Source organism: Papilio xuthus, unplaced genomic scaffold (assembly GCF_000836235.2).
Source record: "Papilio xuthus unplaced genomic scaffold, Pxut_1.1 DF826938.1, whole genome shotgun sequence".
Lineage (NCBI taxonomy): Eukaryota > Metazoa > Arthropoda > Insecta > Lepidoptera > Papilionidae > Papilio > Papilio xuthus.
In genome coordinates this window covers 350740-369649 of record NW_013531711.1, presented here as the reverse complement: position 1 = coordinate 369649, position 18910 = coordinate 350740, and the positions used below count along the sequence as shown (strand labels likewise).

The 18910-nt window shown below is 38.5% G+C and overlaps 2 protein-coding genes across 4 annotated transcripts in view; both read left to right on the top strand.

Moving 5' to 3' along the window:
• Positions 1–5511: 5511 nt before the first annotated feature.
• Positions 5512–8689, top strand: LOC106121819 (RNA polymerase II degradation factor 1-like). Its single transcript, NM_001312164.1, is given in 2 exon segments — positions 5512–7127; positions 8440–8689. Coding segments are annotated over 2 exon segments (1770 nt in total). The 5' UTR covers positions 5512–5515; the 3' UTR covers positions 8598–8689.
• A 594-nt stretch (positions 8690–9283) lies between these two features.
• THADA (Thyroid adenoma-associated protein homolog) overlaps positions 9284–18910 on the top strand; it is a 15389-nt gene continuing 5762 nt past the window's right edge. Inside the window, exons 1-23 of one of the 3 annotated variants that reach the window (XM_013317512.1) lie at positions 9284–9550; positions 9881–10049; positions 10126–10359; positions 10508–10766; positions 10946–11124; positions 11486–11706; positions 12000–12187; positions 12657–12847; positions 12960–13149; positions 13590–13745; positions 13898–14112; positions 14427–14541; positions 14739–14884; positions 15297–15461; positions 15541–15705; positions 15810–16070; positions 16144–16285; positions 16501–16752; positions 16836–17030; positions 17111–17236; positions 17298–17401; positions 18499–18583; positions 18850–18900. In XM_013317512.1, coding sequence (XP_013172966.1) covers positions 9445–9550; positions 9881–10049; positions 10126–10359; positions 10508–10766; positions 10946–11124; positions 11486–11706; positions 12000–12187; positions 12657–12847; positions 12960–13149; positions 13590–13745; positions 13898–14112; positions 14427–14541; positions 14739–14884; positions 15297–15461; positions 15541–15705; positions 15810–16070; positions 16144–16285; positions 16501–16752; positions 16836–17030; positions 17111–17236; positions 17298–17401; positions 18499–18583; positions 18850–18855 — 3870 coding nt within the window. In that variant the 5' untranslated portion in view covers positions 9284–9444 and the 3' untranslated portion in view covers positions 18856–18900. Of the gene's footprint in view, positions 9551–9880; positions 10050–10125; positions 10360–10507; positions 10767–10945; positions 11125–11485; positions 11707–11999; positions 12207–12656; positions 12848–12959; positions 13150–13589; positions 13746–13897; positions 14113–14426; positions 14542–14738; positions 14885–15296; positions 15462–15540; positions 15706–15809; positions 16071–16143; positions 16286–16500; positions 16753–16835; positions 17031–17110; positions 17237–17297; positions 17402–18498; positions 18584–18849; positions 18901–18910 lie in introns of those variants that run through there. The other 2 variants (XM_013317510.1, XM_013317511.1) reach the window with 2 other exon arrangements.

Here is an 18910-nt window from a genome sequence, read left to right as displayed (position 1 = left end):
ATATACAATCAGCTATACGCGGCCATAAAACACTCATTTAGTCACGTCCAGCATGGGTTTCTTCGAGGTCGGTCGACCACCTCCAATCTCGTTATGCTTAACGACTTCATAACTGACGCGATGGACAATGGGAAGCAAGTCGATGTCGTTTACACAGATTATAGCAAGTGCTTCGATCGAATTGACCATGGGGTGTTGCTGTACAAGCTACAACTGATGGGCATACGGGGAGACCTCCTTAGATGGTTTTCCTCGTACATATCCAATCGATCGCAGGCCGTTGTCATAAATAACTATATATCTAGTTGGATACCATTGCCTAGCGGAATAGCGCAGGGCTCCTTGCTCGGGCCTCTGTTGTTCCTTATCGTTGTAAACGACATAGATAAATGTTTCCATCATTCACAGGTACTATGCTTTGCAGACGATATGAAGATATTTACTAATATTTCTAATTCTGATGACGCTGTCGCGCTGCAGTCAGACTTAAATCGTCTCAGCAACTACTGCATTCAAAATAAATTAGACTTAAACCCCTCGAAGTGTTTGGTTGTAACATACGGCAGGAAAACTAACCCGATCGCATTCGATTATACAATTAAACAGACGAGGCTGGAAAGATGTCTCCAGGTCAGAGATTTGGGTGTTATCCACGACCACAAATTATTGTTTGATAATCATATCGATACCATTATATCTAAAGCATATAAGGCACTAGGATTCGTAATGCGTGCGTCACATAGCTTCAAGGAAGCGAAAACCTACAAAATATTGTACTGTAGTTACGTGCGCAGTATACTCGAGTACGCCAGTCAAGTGTGGAACCCGCGATATAACATATACATCTCTAGGATTGAAAACATACAGAAAAAATTTATTAAGTATTTATGCTTCCGGCTAAATTATAATTTTCGCTCTCAAGATTACCTAAATTTATGCGGTAAATTTCATATTCTCCCTCTTGTTGTTCGACGCGAAGTGGCAGACATAATATTTATGTTAAATATTATAAACGGTAGTATTGACTGTCCCTCTCTTCTCTCTAAAATATCGTTTAATGTACCAAAGAAATCAGCACGCCATCACACTCCTATTCATCTTCCTATGGCATTTTCTAATTATCGACAAAATTCATTTATGTTACGAGCTGGCTTCTTTGTTAACAATCACTCTAAAAGTTCCACCTTAGATATATTTAATTCTACAAGTAATTCTATTAAGCAGGCTTTTTATCGGAAATTTTTCGTCAAGAACAAAGTAATAAACTAAAGAACAAACATAATTAAACTAATAAGCTTTTCTTTTTGTAATCTTGTAATTCTTTTTGTGCTTTTTGACTCTTGTTAATGTATAATATCTGTTCGCGCTAAAACATTTGTGTAAAATGCCACTATCGGCGAGGACCTATAATTGGCTATATGTTTACTAACTATTGTTGTACTTAATTTGTAAAAATGGCTGTTGGTCTTCCAATAAATAAATAAATAAATAAATAAATAAATAAATAATTTAGCCAACTCCGAATTTTGATGAAATTTCAACCCTGTTTTAATTACGTTTGTTAAGAAGCAAAAATTAATAAATCCGGTTCCAATGTTAAGTAGAAATTAACTCCATGATCAAATAAACATATTACAAAATATTTGGAGAACAAGTTACCGTTATTTTTTAATTAAATATACATATTTAAATGAATTCGTTTAACCAGTTTTTATAAACCAATAATAAATATAGCGGCTTTATGTAAACACGGTCGATGAACCCGACCTTTGTGAGAGGAAATAAGTTACTTCTAACTTATGTTTTCCTGTTGACGTCCAACTTATAGTAAAAGTTGCCATACGCAGCCCACCAACAATTAGTGTTTAGATCGATGTTTATGTTAATAGAACTGCTACACTAAGTGTCGTTTAATTGATAGTTTAGTTCCTTTTATGTAAAATTAATAATTGGCAGTAAATATGATCCTAACAAGTTAACAACAAAGCATAATTAAATTAAACTTATATAATACTTTCAGCGTAAATCAAACGACTTGTTAAGGACTCTATCAGAGATATCAATCAATTAAGTTTATACATAAAATGTTTGTATAGGACTAATGTATACATGAATATATGAAATCTATAAACAAAATTCTTATATATTTATGATGGAGCTCCAATAAACTGATATTATTTAACATTTTTTTTTTAAGAATTCTGGTCTTTGTTGAATTGATTTTTTTTCAGGTCGTTAACCTGTACAAAAATGTAATAGGGTTCTTTCGAGAGCGATGCAGCCAAAACCCTAAAGTGACAATAAATTTAGCATGAAAATCAAGATAATTTATGTCTACACAACTGTAGGAAATACTAAGAACTGTACAATTCAATGAACAGTAACAAAATTGTGTAGCTAAAAGTAAAGATATGTAGGCGGCTTAAATAGCTAAGTTAATTATCTTAGTGGATTTAACCACTCTGATGCGTTACTCTATACCTAATATAGTAGTCTTTTAGTGGAATTCTCAGTCAAATCGTATGGTCACACTACTTTTTAATTCAGTACAATTATTATTGAAATTAACCCAAATATAAAATGTATAAAATACAACGATCAAAAGCTATAAAGTACCTTAAAATATCTCAAATTTACATTATATTTTCTTACAACATTTTTTTATTTTTAAATTTTTCTTTATTACCCGAACAATCTTTGAACAAGAATTCTAATTATAAATTCCATATGAGTATGTGGTAACTATTGCTATTATTTTGTAGTTATAGCTAAAAACAATTAAATATGGTTGAAAAATAATCACAGAGACGCGGCCGTACCATCTCAATGCGAACTGGGTTGGTATGCAGCGCACGCGCAGTTTGTACTAACTCACTGACCCACAACACAAACATCTCCTAGAACAATGTACAGTATTTTGCGAATATAAATATAGCTTTGCACTAAGTACATAGTTATTTCTTCACTATATTGTTCATATTGTTGATATGAACAATATAAAATCGCTTAGTGGATTGAAAATACATTTAAACCTGAAACTAAATCGAAAAAGCTTCATTTTAGCAGATAATTGATATTTGAAATCACCGCATATTCTGTACACATAAAAGTTTATTTTGAAGTTTTATATCATAAAATTTAATAACTTATTCAAGAGATAAGTTAACAAACTGGCTCTTAACATTGTTCAGTTTATCTCCGAAGGTACAGGCTAACGAGTGGCGATTTGATCTGACCATTATAACTGTGTCTCTCCCAACACACGAGGATGTTAATTTCGTGTTTTTGTCGACGTTACGACCCGAGGGGCCGGCAGGGGGCGCGCGGGGACACGGTGATTGACCCGACAACTGACCATACCATTTTTATACCATCTCGTATGATTCCTGATTAAAGAAATCAAAAGAGAAAGAATAACTTTAATCAGTGGTTTTTTATTTACTTTGTACATTTAAAATCGGAAACTTTGGTATTTTATTTTTATTTTTATTCCGTTTTAAATTGTAATAAATTATATACAAGTCCGATTTCTTTCTACGTACAAAGTAGATTTGGAGTAGAAAGGAATAGGAATATTCCTAGAGTCAACATCAGTTGCTAGTTGAGCTAACCCGTTTGCTTTCATTATGTACGTATGTATGTACGAGTATTTACTACGTTAAAAACATGGAAAATAGAGCTTTATCTAGTAAAACATAGTTTCAAGCACCTTCATAGTTGCAGATAGGTATACTTTTCTTCATTGTGTATTTCTATTCTGTAGCGCTTTGACTGAATGGTTTTTTACAAAAAGAAGACATTAAACATCGTCTTAACCAAACAACACCACAGAGATCTCTTAAATTTAACAATAATTCTATTCAAGTTATTCAGTATGTTTCACTTTACAACTTGATAAAATAATTAAGTACTAGATTTTATTTTCTTAAGCGCAATAAGTACTAAGATCTTACTGTAATATTATAAAAGCGAATGTTTAGATGAATGGATGGATGTTTGAAGATATATTCAGAATGGCTCCACAGATCTCGCTGAAATTTGGGACAGATGTAGAAAATAGTCTGGAAGAACTCATAGGCCATTAATTAAGTTTTTTTGAAATTCCACGCGAAGGAAGTCGCGGGCGACAGCTAGAATTTTATAAAATGGCAATTTTAAGCACAAAATGAGGTTTTATTCAAATCTTTTTATGATTTTCCTGTAAAGAGACATTGACATTTTCCAAATGTAAAGTAAAAATCATTAAGAGTGTGTAAGACAGAAGTCTTGCCTCATAACAGATAACGAGATGCGAACAGGTTACCAAACTTCAGATAAAACATTCCGTGTTCTCCGCGGGATCGAATCCCAAACCGGTAAGTTCAAAGACCGCCTTCAAATGTATCAAAAGCTCTTATTTTATTATTTTCCTTTTTATTTTTACATTGTTGTTACCAAGGGAACAAGATATGTTTTTATTTCTTTTAATTTAAAAAAAGGAACGATTTCTCGTTTCGCCTTAAGTGATTTTAAGTGACCCGCAACTATCTAATAATCAAATTATGCATAACAGCGATACAACAGCGTCAATAAAACAACGAAAACGATTAACTTTTGCATCCCACTCTACTTTGATGATCACTACAATTTTGTATATACAAACAGTAGACATTTATGAAGAAAAGTGGTGGACAAATAAAGGAGAATCATAAAAATCTAAAAGACATAAAGACATAAATTAGAATAGCCAAACATAATTGCCGACTTAATAGAGATATTTTAAGTTAAATATGAAACAAGAGTTAAAAACCGTTGACACTTAAACATTTGTTAGAACAACTATTATTAACATGTCAAACTATGCAAATAGATTTACGACTTCGCGGAATATCTGAACTCAGCAAGGACTGCGGACTAAATGCCTTTCTCTTCGTTATTTTATATTTACAACCCCTCGATAACTAATACTTCGGAACTTTTTAAAACTGTAGGTTACATGTTTTAAAATTGTGTGTATGTTTTCATCTTTGTATTTTGGTATTGTATTTACGACCAAACCTTTTGTAAGTTTATGTTTTTCATTTCTGAAAACAACAATGATTAATGTGCTACAAATAGTTTTAGTTCTGTCATTTTGAAATACAAAGGTAACTATTACTTATATATAATAAGCATAAACAAAGAGTACTCTCTTTGTTTATGTTTGTTTAAAATGCTTAATTTTTACTATAAAGTATTTTTGTTAATTGTAATAACAATACATAATAAATAACAGATACATTTCCTAACCTTAAAGTCAATGTCAAAGAAAATAATTACAAAGGAGGTGTTTGCGCAATAAAGAGAAAACTTTTCTTCGTATTTAGTTCAGTGCATAAGTCTATACGAGAGAGTGAAGCCGCGAGCTTCCGATAGTGTAAAATACAAATAGTGACAGAAACATTTAGCGAGACGCGCGCTCGGAGGGCCGGCGGCACCGTTAGGCCCCTCTTATAAATGTGGAGCCTCCGCCGGCCCGGTTAGTCCGCCGCCCGCAATGAGATTATACGCACTGATATTGGTCCTGGCCGCGAGCCGCGCTGGCGCCCTCCCGCTCGACTCGGCGCCCGCGCACGGTGCCCAACCTGCGCAGGTGGCACCACTCGAAGACGCCGATGCTGAGAAATTACGCAACGTACCCGATGTCATCCCCGTCGCGATCGTAGAAGACACAGTTGTACCCGCTAAGATAGACGAAAACTCTAACGATTACATCCCCAGTGACGACAAACCCAGTCCGATCATTAAGCGCTTGGAGATTGATCTAAGCAACCCCGGACCACCGCAACGGCAGCAACACGAGACGCAAAATCCCGAATCGTACATTGAAAGAAACTGGTTCGTCGCCGACATTAAACAAAAGCTCTTAGACACTGAAAATGTTTTCAAGAAGAGCGTTTCGAATGTCAACGAAGGTTTTCAGAACTGGGTATCGAACAGCGCACATCTTAAGACGGTCCAAAGTGACATCAAAGATATGCAAAGTAAATTCATAGCTCAGCTCGATAAGCTGCAGCAATCGGTTCAAAGCTACCTCAACCCACAGAGCGCCAAGGCGGTCATCGTGGACCCCGAGGCCGCCGCCAATCTGAAGGAAGTCGAAAGTCGCCTAATAGTCTTAAAAAATAACTTTGAGGTTGGCGTGCAAACTCTCTCCGAAGGTGTTAAAGTTTTGGAAGCGAAGGCCGATGGCGACGCCAGCGCCGCCGCGAACCCCACCGGAACTGGCGCAACAAGCCCCAACCCTCCCGCCGAGCAATCATCTAATAACCCCCTCGGTCAGGTATTCCAATTTTTCTCAAACACAATGGGACAAGCGATTACTCAAATGCAGAATACATTCAATTCTCTCACCAATCCCTCAAACCAAAACGGCGGGAGCGACACCGGCAGTCAGCCATCGTGGAACCCACTTCCGGGATTATTTAACCAGCAAAGCTCAACAGCCGCCCCGGCCGGCACGCAGGCTGACGAGGCTACCACTCGCCCGCCCTCCGCCTGGGACAACTTCCAACAGCAGCTGAGTCAATTTTTTGGAAGTGAATCGAACCCGTTCAATCAAGCTAATCAATTCATTCAAAACATAATAAACCAGGTGAGACCTTCGTCTGCAACGCCTACCGACACCAATACAAAGCCTGAGAACGATCCAGTGCAGCAGAACAATGCGCCCGTGCCATCCAAACCCATCTCACCTCCACCGGCGCAGGTGCAACCTGCAGCCGCGGCCCAGCCACAACCCGAGCCTGTCCAGCCACAAGCCCCGGAACCCGCTAAAGAAAGCCAGGCGACATCCCAACCTGGCCCTATAAGACAAATTATACAGAACAATCCTATTGTGAAGGGAGTCGTACAGAGAATACAGAGCTTCTCCAACCCGGAGAAACCTAGAGACAAGCCCGAGATAGAATCTGAGCCTGCGAAGCCTGAGAAAGCTTTAGAGCCTGAGAATATTGAGGACGCTATCAAGGAAGAGACAGTCCCGGAAGCCATCAAGGAGGAGGCAGCCTCAGAGGTCATTAAAGAGGAGGTAGTTCCGGAGATTATTAAGGAGGAGGCAGTTCCCGCTACGAAAGGCCACGGCGGCGGCATTAACTCTGTTAACTCTGGTAAGTTAACCAAATAAACTAAACAACAACACATATTGTGCATGGGTCTCTCAACTCTTCAACTTTGTCTTCAATAAGTTTTAATAATAAACTTTTTATTATTTTATTTATAACACATATATATCTTATTTCATTTGCTTTTATTTCATAAAGTATCGTATTAGTCTAACAAAGGAAATTATTGTTTATTATAATTTATTTTCTATCAAATATAATATTCTCCCATGACTAAATCATTAAAGACGACTGGTATGTCATTCATATGATCGGTTATTTTATCATTTTAATCACAATTGTACAAGATGACAATTACTTATTATATTTTATTTGATTGTTTTTATTTTATAACAAAGAAAAGACAATTTAAAATCCTCTTTCAATTTAAAAAAGCATGTTTTTTCAAATTATTCTTTTACTTTTACTAATTATATTTATCTTCCAGCAAAAATAACAGTAAACTTTATGCATGTATCTTGGCTTGCGTAGTCGCGGCGTGGACAACTTTCGCCACAACACTTATAGGTACTATAGGGGCGCTCATCAATGGCACAACGGCGACAGTGTCCACGGCGGTCAATAGCGCCATAAACACTGTAGGCACAAATCTACAGGTACTCTCGCGACACCACCCAATCTCAATGTCTGTGATTGACAATATTGATGAACTGTCACTACCATGCCGTGCTAACTTTTTTTACTGTTTTATATAATTTGTGGTGATGGATAAATACAAAGAAATAATTAATTTGTTTTAATTTAATAAATTAATAAATAAATAATTCATATGGTTAAAAAGGTCAACGTATTCATTAAATTAGACATACGATCTAAAAGATAGGTCATATATGATCTCCGATTAAAGCAAAATTAAACATTTAAAATTAAATAATGATGGACTTGTCAACATAAAATATTCAACAACTAATAAATTATGTACACTCTGTGTCTGTAAATATACATACATGATGTATGTGGCCCGTTGACATTGTAACGGATGAACAGACTGCGCAGAATTCCGTTACAAGTTTGTTGATTTGTTTTCTTTAACAAATATCTGTCCCGCTTCGTGCTAACCCTTAATCCCACCTTAATTTTAACATTCTTTGTTAACTAACTCAAACGAGCTTCATTGTATTAAATTGTTAACTTTAAATGCAAAAACATAGTGCAAAAATATGCAACTTCCGTTTAGAAAAGAAGCCGCGATGTTCTTAATTTCTTATGTCATTTGTTATAAATTTTAATTCAGTGACTACATCCAGCTGTCTATCAATATTTGATTTCTTTCAATCAAAATTTTGTGCTTTTTCAGGGGATAATAACGACAGCGACGGGATAGCCGCTAAGAAGATAGCCCTCGACGAAAAAATCGAGGAAGTCCCGCACAAATGTCAGATGGAGAAGAAACAAGAACTTGCCAGTGACAAGGAGGAAAAAGAAACCGCTCTACTGCCCGATAAGACTGAATAGGTCCATAGTGTGATAGTAAAAAAAATAGTAATTTATTATTGACCTTATTATTTAAGACTTTAAAATGTAAAAAAATAAAGAAAAAATTCATACAATGTAGTATTATTTTCCTTGGCTAATAATCGACGTTATTTTGATCTATCACTGTCCATCGCCGAGATAATTTAGGTATCGGCAATCGGCAGTGATCAAGTTGGGAGCGCTCTGCTCCGCAGAAGACGACAATGTCGCATCAATAAAAAATGAAATTGCGATGAAAAATCAATCGATTGACGATATACTGGGAAACTAGAACTAATAAAACCTAGCTGTTGCATGCCATCGCATAATTTAAAAACCATAGGCCGTATTGCGAACTTCTTACTTTTTAAATTCGAATAAAATATTTTTAAACTAGTGATACTTATTAAACAACAACGACTAACCTATCCAACACTTTATTAAAATCCACTATTTAACCAATTTTGTATTGATTTTGGATTTTTGTAAAACTAGTAACCTTGGCAGAAAGGTTAGAAGACTAATGCAACATGACAACTTGACAGAAACAGAAAACTGTTATTGGTTTCGCACCTGTTATTGGTTTTATATACCCTTTGGTTTCGCGCTGTCAATGTTATTATGTGAACATCTAGGCTGTATGGCAAAGAGTATATGCTGTATGGCTTAGTTCCTTTGCCTGCTCTTTTGAGCGAATAATAAAAACAACAACATATTATGTCAACAACATGTGACTTATCAAAAGTCATTGTCAATATTATTTTTAAAATGTTAACAAGTGTACAAAACAAAGTTTTAACATAACTTTATTGAGTTATTAACGTTGACTTAAAATATATTGTTCAAGATGAATGGATTAACATTAAGGATAAGTGGAACAACCTCCAAAAAAATGAAGGGATCTTTAGCTTTTAATCCTGTGGTTTTACCACCACATTTAATAAATCAACTAGGTTATGATTATTTTTTAACAACTTAAAATTATGTATTAAATACTTATTGTGTTTTATTAAATTAAATCACATTTAAGAAAATTGTTGGCTGTTTATATTTTATTTTTGAGTCACAATAAATAAAAAAATTACATTTATATATTTTATATTAACATATGGCATGGCATAAATAAAAATTTGTAGTTTTTTTTTATTTTAAATAAAGCTGCAATGCCAGATTTAAATATGATAGTTTTAAACTTCAAATTCATTCACCCTATGAAACCCAATGAGACCAAAGTATCTCTAAGTCAATATTTTATAAATTATTATTTTTTTTTATTATAATAGATGGCCACATAATATTTGAAAAATTCAACCACAGCAACAGTGTAGACGAGCAGCTGCTTATTTTGAGAGACAATTTAAATAATCAGTACGATAAGAAAACATTCCATTTTCTTGTTTTAATTTTCCTTCACACTGAAATTAAACATCCGGTTAAATGTTTTGTTGTAAGGTAAGCAAAATAAACATGAACTATTAAAGTAAATGAATTTATAAAAAAATGTCAACACTTAAAATGCTGTCTACAGATATATAACGAAGAATGACCATCTCCAAGAACCATTTTCGAAAGCTTTAGCCGAGGAGATATCAAACCACTTCTCGGTTGATAATATTCAGTATAAAGTGTACAAAGATTCTGTACCAAAATTAGCAAGCTGCATTGAAAACTTTCCTGCTGGTGCTCATGCTATAAAACTGGTGGAAACTAGACTTGCAGAATATTTGTTACAGTGCTTATCCTGTTGTGTACACACACTTAGGTAAGGTGTTAACAAATACAATACAAAATTACTTCTGATAACATCAAATAGTAAAATAAATACCATTTAATCATGCTTAAGTTAATACAAAACAACCCTTAGTAATTTCACGGATAATATAATAAGAATCAAACGAAATCATTTTCAGTACTCAGAAGACTTTATCTCCGACAGAGAAAAATGAAATTTTTGACTTGGCTCACTTAACACTACGATTGCTGCTTCACATTATACAGAAAATTGGCAACAAAAACTATGCCGAGTTGACAAAACATTTTAATGCAATCAAATTAAATATAACAGAGTTATTATTTGATGATGATGTCCCAATGGACACAAAGTCAGTGTGTGGGATTCTATTTTTGACTATGTATGTTTTGGAAAATGGACCCAAGTCATGGTGTGAGGTAACTTTTACATTTACTTTTAATATACCTCGTTATTCATACAATTTATTTTAATATAAGTTAAAAAATAGTGCAGATTCCATAAAATCATAAATATAGCTCTTGTATAATGCACTTTACTATACTACTTTCATGTTGAACTAAACATATATTATTTATCCATTATGAATGTCCATCAGATCCTCACTCCAAGTGGCAACAAGGAGTTCTCAGAGCTATTGTGTAACAACAGTGCACGGCTAAGCTTGCACTCAGCACTGGCCACCGTGGTATCTGCGGAGGATCTCTGTACCACTACCGTTGGAGATCAGCATGCGCTGCTGCTTTTAACTAATAACATCTTGGCTATTGGAGAGAAGTTAGTACATACAGTTACATGAAATAAAAATTAGGTTGATTTAAGGAATTGTAGCTAACCATATTTTACTGTTCTACATCCAGCTGTGGGTGACTTTACACAATGATGGTATTTTAGTGGTGACTTTTATAACAATTATTTCTTAATCTATCCATGTTGTTTTTGTTTTTATCTTCGTTTAGCATTCCTTTTTTTAACAGCTCCAAAGGATTAAAGTTATACTAGATATTAACCTTTGTCTGTCCTTGCATACTAAAATATTTTTTTAAAATCAATAAACACAATACACTACAATTTATTATGGCAGGCTGTGATGTTTTCACCAGCTTTTTTGTATATTAGGAATAAAAAAATATTTCAGAACAAGTTCTGACTCAACATTCACACTTGCTGTGACAAGGACAATAGTTCAGATCAGTCGAACACTACCGAGCTGTCAGCCTCAGTTCGGTCTCCAGTTAGTAGACAGTCTGCTGGTGTTTGTGTGGACACATTTGGAACACTACATGGACAGCGTGCGTCACCTTAGCGCGCAGATCCTTGGACACATAGTCAAGTACTGTACTCATCTTAAAGATAAGGGTAAGGAAGGAACTTTAATTAGACCTTAGTAGTTAATTATTTTTAGGCTACAACTAATAGTTGCTCAGAAAGAAATAAATTAAAACATCTGAAGAAAATTTTGAAGTTTGAAACAGTGGCCGAACATGTTTTGATAAACAAAGTGTACACGGCGGTCCAAGGGTTAAGATATGTGAAAACTGACAACTTTGACCTTTTATAAAGTGAAAAAAGTTTTTATCTTAATAGTATGAAATTATTTGTTACAATTAAAAGTTATGCTAACTATATGAACTGAAATATAATCTGATTAGAAGGTGAAGAGAAAGCGTTAGAGAAGCTGTTCAAGGCTTTGTCGTCACTGGACAAGAGTCGCAAGAGTTACTACGTGTGTGTGACGTGTCTGTGCGGCGAGCTGGGCGCGGGGCGCGTGCTGCGCAGACTGCCCGGACCTCTGCACGACCTCATCGCCGCCCTGGACCTGCAGGCTGTGCAGGCCTGTGTTAGTATTCATGTCACAGGTAGCTTGGCCGCTCGGAACCTCGCACTAGACGCGAGAACAAAGAAGAAGGTTAGGAAAATGGAGGAGGAGTATAAGGTATCCCCAGAACGGCTGCATAGATCTCTATGGAAATTGCCATAGATAGCCAGGAAGAACACATAGGTTTTTAATTAGGTTTTTTTTAATTCTGCTCGGACGGAGTTGCGTCCGACAGCAAGTGTTGCATAAAACGGGGCGTTAAGGGATGAGGGAAGAGGAGACTTGAGCTGACCAGACATTTGAAAAGACATATACTTTGCTAACCTTACTTCTTCCTAATGAATGTATGGTACGTACGTATGGATAACGAATTTGGCTAAAATATAAACCAGGAGTAGAAAACAAGCAGGTAACGAAGTCGCGGGCGACAGCTAGTGCTAGTCTAGGAATATTTAATTTCAATTTACTCATGTTAATTTTGAACAATTAGGCGACAACAGCATTAGAGAGTCTCCTGCAGAGACATTCCCGCGAGTGCAGCAGCGCTGAGATGTACCACACCTGGGTGCAGCCCATACTGACACACGTCACTCACACCCACCTCCACTCCTCCGTACTCCACATCCTGGAGAACCTGCTCCTCCAGGCTGTCAAGTTAGATGCCAACATCTTAGATTTTCTGTAAGTTAAAACAAACTGGAATCAAAAACTGCAAATTTAATTATTTACTTTTAACATATTTTATGTTTTTTTTTTAAATTTTACTCTACATATTATCATTATTTCTTTTCAGATTACCGTATATAAAAGAACTACCTACTTCAAATGAGAATGGTCGTGAAAATCTAAAATGTGTCTTAATGCTATTGAGCGTGGTTCGAAAGTCCAATGCAGTCGGCAAAGTGAAGGAAAACGAGGGGGAGTGGAAAGGTCTCATTAGCTACGACGTACTCAAAATGGCCGCAGTTAATGCTGTCGATGAGGTTACGATTCAATTTTAATTGACATTAACATTCAGTATTACCATCGCTTTCTTTCTAGTTGAGCAAAATAGAGATAGCAATAGTCTATATATGTGTCATGACAGTTGACAACCTTAACATTTCTTTGACAGTCCAGAAAAAATTCTTTTCTAATTACTATTATTTCTTAGAACCGATCAACTTTTTTAATTTTATATGGGAAAGATGAGATGGGAAAGTGGGTTTGACGGAGGAGCGGATGCATAGCAAGGGAATATATTCTTTTTTTCTGTGAATCCTCTCCTCTGTCTATTTAAGGTAGGTAACGCATTTGCAATTGCGGTTGTCTATCGACAGTGGTAGCCTCGATATTTCAGCGATTTAATGTGGCCGCTTGTTTAAAAAAAGTCAGATATATTTTTTTGTTTAAAATGTGTATTTGACTAAATGTTCTGTTCCAGACTCGTATCCTGACTCTATCACTAGTAGTGGAATCTCCGAAGAGTACGGAGGTGTTCGCTGGCGAGGAGTTGCAGCTTGTGCTGTGGTACCTCAGGTACAATATCAACGCGCAGGCTCCCAACCTCCGCCAGCTCACACTCTCCCTCATGAAGAAGGTATGACAATTGACACACCGCCTTAAAATTGTATTTTTACACTTTTTTTTATTAAGTTCCTACTTTTAGTTCACACTATTTGTCGTTGTTATTTTTTTCTAAAAATAGTTTTTCTAGTAAAATATAAGATTTTTTACTACTAATTATTCCAGTTTATGAAACGTCTAGAAGACAGTTACAAGTTACTGAAAAGGCAAAATGCACCTAATGCTGATAGCAATAAGGGTGATTATTACTTAACCTTCCTGGAGGATCTGCGAGAGTTCTGCTACAGATGTCTGGTGTGTGGCGCCAATTACAGCCGGCGCTATGTCGCCCTGCAGCTGCTGGACTGGACTGAGGGCACTGGATACGAGGGATATCACAGGTATCATGGATATATCCTCATATTTTTACCATAGACAAAAACATTTTACGATAGAACTTGAATTTTTTTTTAGTAAAATAAATTAACCAACTGGTAAATCGGTGCTTTAAGATATTTTCCGAAACTTTCTGTCTCTCATTATTTGTCAAATATAAATTAAAAAAAACTATCTTTTATTAATGTGGTATGTTTTTATAATTTTCTAATAGATGGCGCTAAATATATATTTTTTTTTAAATCTTTTCACTCGCCCTGAATATACAATATCTCTTTATCTTATTTTGTTAAAATGTATATTTCTTCTACTATTGCAGAACATGGAAGCCGGAATACATAGACAACTTATTACAATGTCTGGAAGATAGCTACGAGTGTAACAAAGTGTTCGCATTGGAAATTCTACAGACCTGCCCGCAGGATGTGCTGGAGGTGAACAAATTAACTTTTATAATTCATTGCGTTTCAAAAATTACAAAAGTACAAGTACTGAGTACAAAAAAAACTGAATTCTCAATTTGATATGATTTATACTATTCGCAGTTTGAATTGGCACATCCTGTAAAGTAGAAGTCTCGTTGTCGACGTGCCAACTGAAATGCAGTGTACTATACCTAAGTTTATGTCAGAGTCAGAGAATGGCAGCAGGCATGGACATGGAGTCAATTCTGTGTCAGGCATCCTCCATGAAGCCCCCGGACTGCGTGTCTGCTGCATACAAGTTGCGCCTCTTCGTGGCGCGCTTCCCGCACATACTGACACAAGGATACCACACGTATGTCACACAATGTTGAACCCGCTACTGATTTCATTTACCAGCTATCTTACTAATATTAAAAATATGAATGAATGGATGGATGTTTGTTAGAAGGTATCTCCTAAACGGTTCAACGGATCTTGATGAAATTTGTCACAATTGTAAAACATGGTCTGGAAGAACAGATAGGTAAATCATTTAGGTATTTTTTTATTCCAAGCGGGCGGAGTCGTGAGCGACAGCTAGTCTTAAAAATATTATAAATACGAATGTTTGGATGTATGGTATTTCTAGAACGACTGAATATATCGGATATCGATGAAATTTTGCATACATATAGAATATAGTGTGGAAAAATATATAGGTTACTAATAAATTATTTTTGAGGCGGGCGGAGTGACGGACTACAGGTGGGTTATATTGTGTGCAGTGATGTGGCGGAGTGCGTGCAGTACGCAGCAGTGCGTCGCTTGCTGCAGGTGGTGGAGGGCGGGGTGCGTGCGTGCGCGCGCAGCGTGGTGCGTGCTGCACGACACGCCCACATGTACGGCGCGCTGCACTGCATGCTGCACATACTGCACCACCTCGATACACGGTCACACAACTTCTGCACCATTCTGTATCTCTCTCTCTCTCACCTTAGTCTAATCGATCATTGGTATTGTTGTCTGTAGAGCCATATCCGAGTCGCAGCAGTGGTCGCTCCTGGTAGCGGAGATAGTGCAGACGTGCTTCGCTGTGAACGCGGCGGTGGCCTGCGTCGTCAACAACTCCTCGCCCGAGGGACATCTGCCCATGGACATGTCTGGACCTCTACTCGCCGACACCGACGATACAAAGTATCAATATCCTTCTCTCTTCTAGCCGTTTACAGGCTCACAAAGATCTTATTATAGCTGCAATGTTTTTAGTCTGTGGTTCTAGACTGTGATCTATTTGTCAGGAACGAGGAGTTGGAGGACATGAGGCCGGTGACCGCGCAGATGGTGCTGCTGTGCGCGTGGAGGTCGGTAAAGGAGGTGTCGCTGGTGCTGGGCTGCATGGCGTCGCGGATGAGCATCGCGGGCGAGGAGGGGGAGCAGGGCACGCTGACGCAGCAGCAGGTGGTGGCCATGGGCGAGCACTTCACCAAGCTGCTGGCGGAGACCAAGCACCGCGGCGCCTTCGAGCAGGCGTACGTCGGCTTCACCCACCTCCTGGCGCGGTACGGTAACAATTACTGATGGCGCTGTGATAAAAGTGTCTGAGCGGCGTGTTGAGGTGGCGGGCACTTGCAGGCTGTGGAGATGTCGGAGCGGGATGCTGCACGCGCTGCCGGGCGGGTGGATGCGCGAGCTGATGTCCACGCTGGCGAGCGGGGCGGGCTCCACCTCGCTGTGCGCCACACGACGCTCCGCCGGGTTGCCCTTCATGATACAGGTTACTTCACTTTTAAATTACAGAATTAAAAAAGTAGCCCGTAAATGTTAGCGTTTATCAACTACTTTACTTGTTAAATTGGTCCAACTGTTTTTGAGATTACCAGGAACAACTGGTGTTTGGCAAAGCACATACATTATTTGTTCGAAATGTAATTTTTTTCAACACTACATGTTATAGACATTAATTTGTATATTATATAATATGTTGTCCAGGCGCTGGTGACAACAGAGCTGCAGGTGAGCGAGAAGCCGAAGTGTTTCCACGAGTGCATGAGGACGTTGATGCAGCTGTGCGAGGGTGGTGCGGGTGGTGAGGGTGGTGAGGGTGGTGCGGTGATGCGCGCGCACTGCAGCAACGTGCTGCGCGCGCTGGTGCGGTGCTCGGCGCTGCAGCAGGCGGTCGCGCCGTACGTGGGGGACGCGCTGCTGCTCGCGCTGAAAGGTTTCGATGGCCCCACCTGGGAGGTAAAATATAAAATGTATGAATGTGTCTGTTGTCGTACTTGTGAGAATGATTTGTCACAGATGCGTGTTGTTGCCATGTACAGGAGCGCAACTCCTCCACCCTGCTGCTGAGCGCGCTGGTGGTGCGCGTGTTCGGCGTGGCGCGGGGTGCTGGAGGTGCTGGAGGTGCTGGAGGTGCTGGTGGTGCTGGTGGTGCTGGGGGCGAGGTGCACGCACGTAACCGCATGACGGGTCGCATGTTCTTCCTGCGATATCCACAGCTATACGACTTCATGCTGGTCATTTATTTTTATTTGAATTAATCGTATTTCTAAATATTTCTGTTGATTAACTAAATATAGATATTCAACGTATGCAGGAGAAACTGACAGAGGCAAACGAGAGCGAGGGTCGCGACCTGCTGAGGCCATCTCTATTCCCGATCCTGCTGCTGCTGGCCAGGCTGTACCCCTCGGCGCTGGAGGGCACCGTGTCCAACCTCAAGGTGAAGGAAAGAGAGATGAGGTGTACGGTGAGAGTGCAGTGAGTGAGCGTGGTGTGTGCAGGTGTCGAGGTTCGTGTGGGTGGTGTCGGCGTGTGCTCGCAGCGGAGTGCTCAAGACGCGTCAGCTGGCTGCACAGGCTCTGCTGCCGCTCCTCTCACCTCACATGTTAGATATTCTTTATATACCTTTCTTTCTAGCCCTCTACTTACGTGACCATTATCGTCCTCAGGGAATGGAAAAAAACTTAACCTATGTGTTCTTCCATATATGTTTTTTTTTTTTTTTATAACAGAAGGGGGCAAACGAGCAGCGGGAACACCGAAGTGTTCAACGACGCCCATGGACATCAACAATACCAGAGGAACCGCAGATGCGTTGCCGGCCTTTGAGGTGGTGATAGGCTCGCTTCTTGAAGGACCCTAAGTCGTATTGGTTTGGAAATACCGCCGAGGACAGACCGTTCCACAACGCGGCTGTGCGAGGCAAGAAGTTGCGCGAGAATCGCACCGTTGTGGAATGCCAGCCATCCAGGTGGTGTGGATGGAACCTGGCGGTCTGTCGTGTCGTCCGATGACGGAACTCGGCGGCAGGAATCGTTCCAAACAATTCTTCAGAGCACTCCCCGTGGTATATGCGGTAGAAAATGCAGAGGGAACTAACGTCCCTCCGCAGCGCCAGAGTGTCGAGCCGATCAGTAAGAGCTCGGTCGTTGACGATTCGAATCGCTCTCCGTTGTATGCGGTCAAATGGAAGAAGCTGGTACTGGGGTGCTCCCGCCCAGAGATGCGAGCAGTATTCCATGTGGGGCCGAACTTGCGCCTTATACAGCTGAAGGCGGTGGCCCGGTTGGAAATACTGCTTCGCTCTGCTGAGCACACCCAGTTTTTTGGAGGCCAGCTTGGCCTTGTCTTCCAAATGACCGCGAAACTGAACGTCATTCGATATGTCAACGCCGAGAATACTGATACTGGCTGAGGCAACCAGGGGAGTGCCCTCGAAACGAAGATCCACGACAAAGGGTTGTTTTTTATTACATGTTCTACATTTATGCCAAATTTCATTGAACCGTTCTGGAGACGGTACAAATCTATCCATCCATCCAAACATAAGCTTTTATAATATTAGAAAGACATAGTAAGTATTAATAAACATAAGTTAGTTGAACCTATTTGATACACGGATGTACGAAACTTGAGTTTATGTATTAATTTATTACGTTACATGAAAGTAACAAAATATATACTGTATATATAACATTTCAGGTACATTCAACATGTTGAAGAATTGTTGACTTTAATAAGCGATCAAAATATCAAAAGGAATTACTGTCACGGTACACTTTTGCAGGTCGGTCATTAACATATTTTTACCATTTTTTAATTTATTTCAAAACTAACATTAACTATTTTCCATTTAATCGATCCAGTTTTAAAGATTACCTGGAACAAACGTGATATTGCAGACACATAGACAGACCAATATTTTTTAAAATTGTTTTTTCGTTATTAGTAACGTAAATATTCCATGTTCGCGAAATATCAATTTCTTTTTAATATTACATACAGACACACCAATTTTATTAATTATATAGATATAGATTATGCAATTTGCAGCTATAAATTAAGCTTAGATAGACGAGAAAATATGAAGATATAAGTAAGGAGTATGATGCAG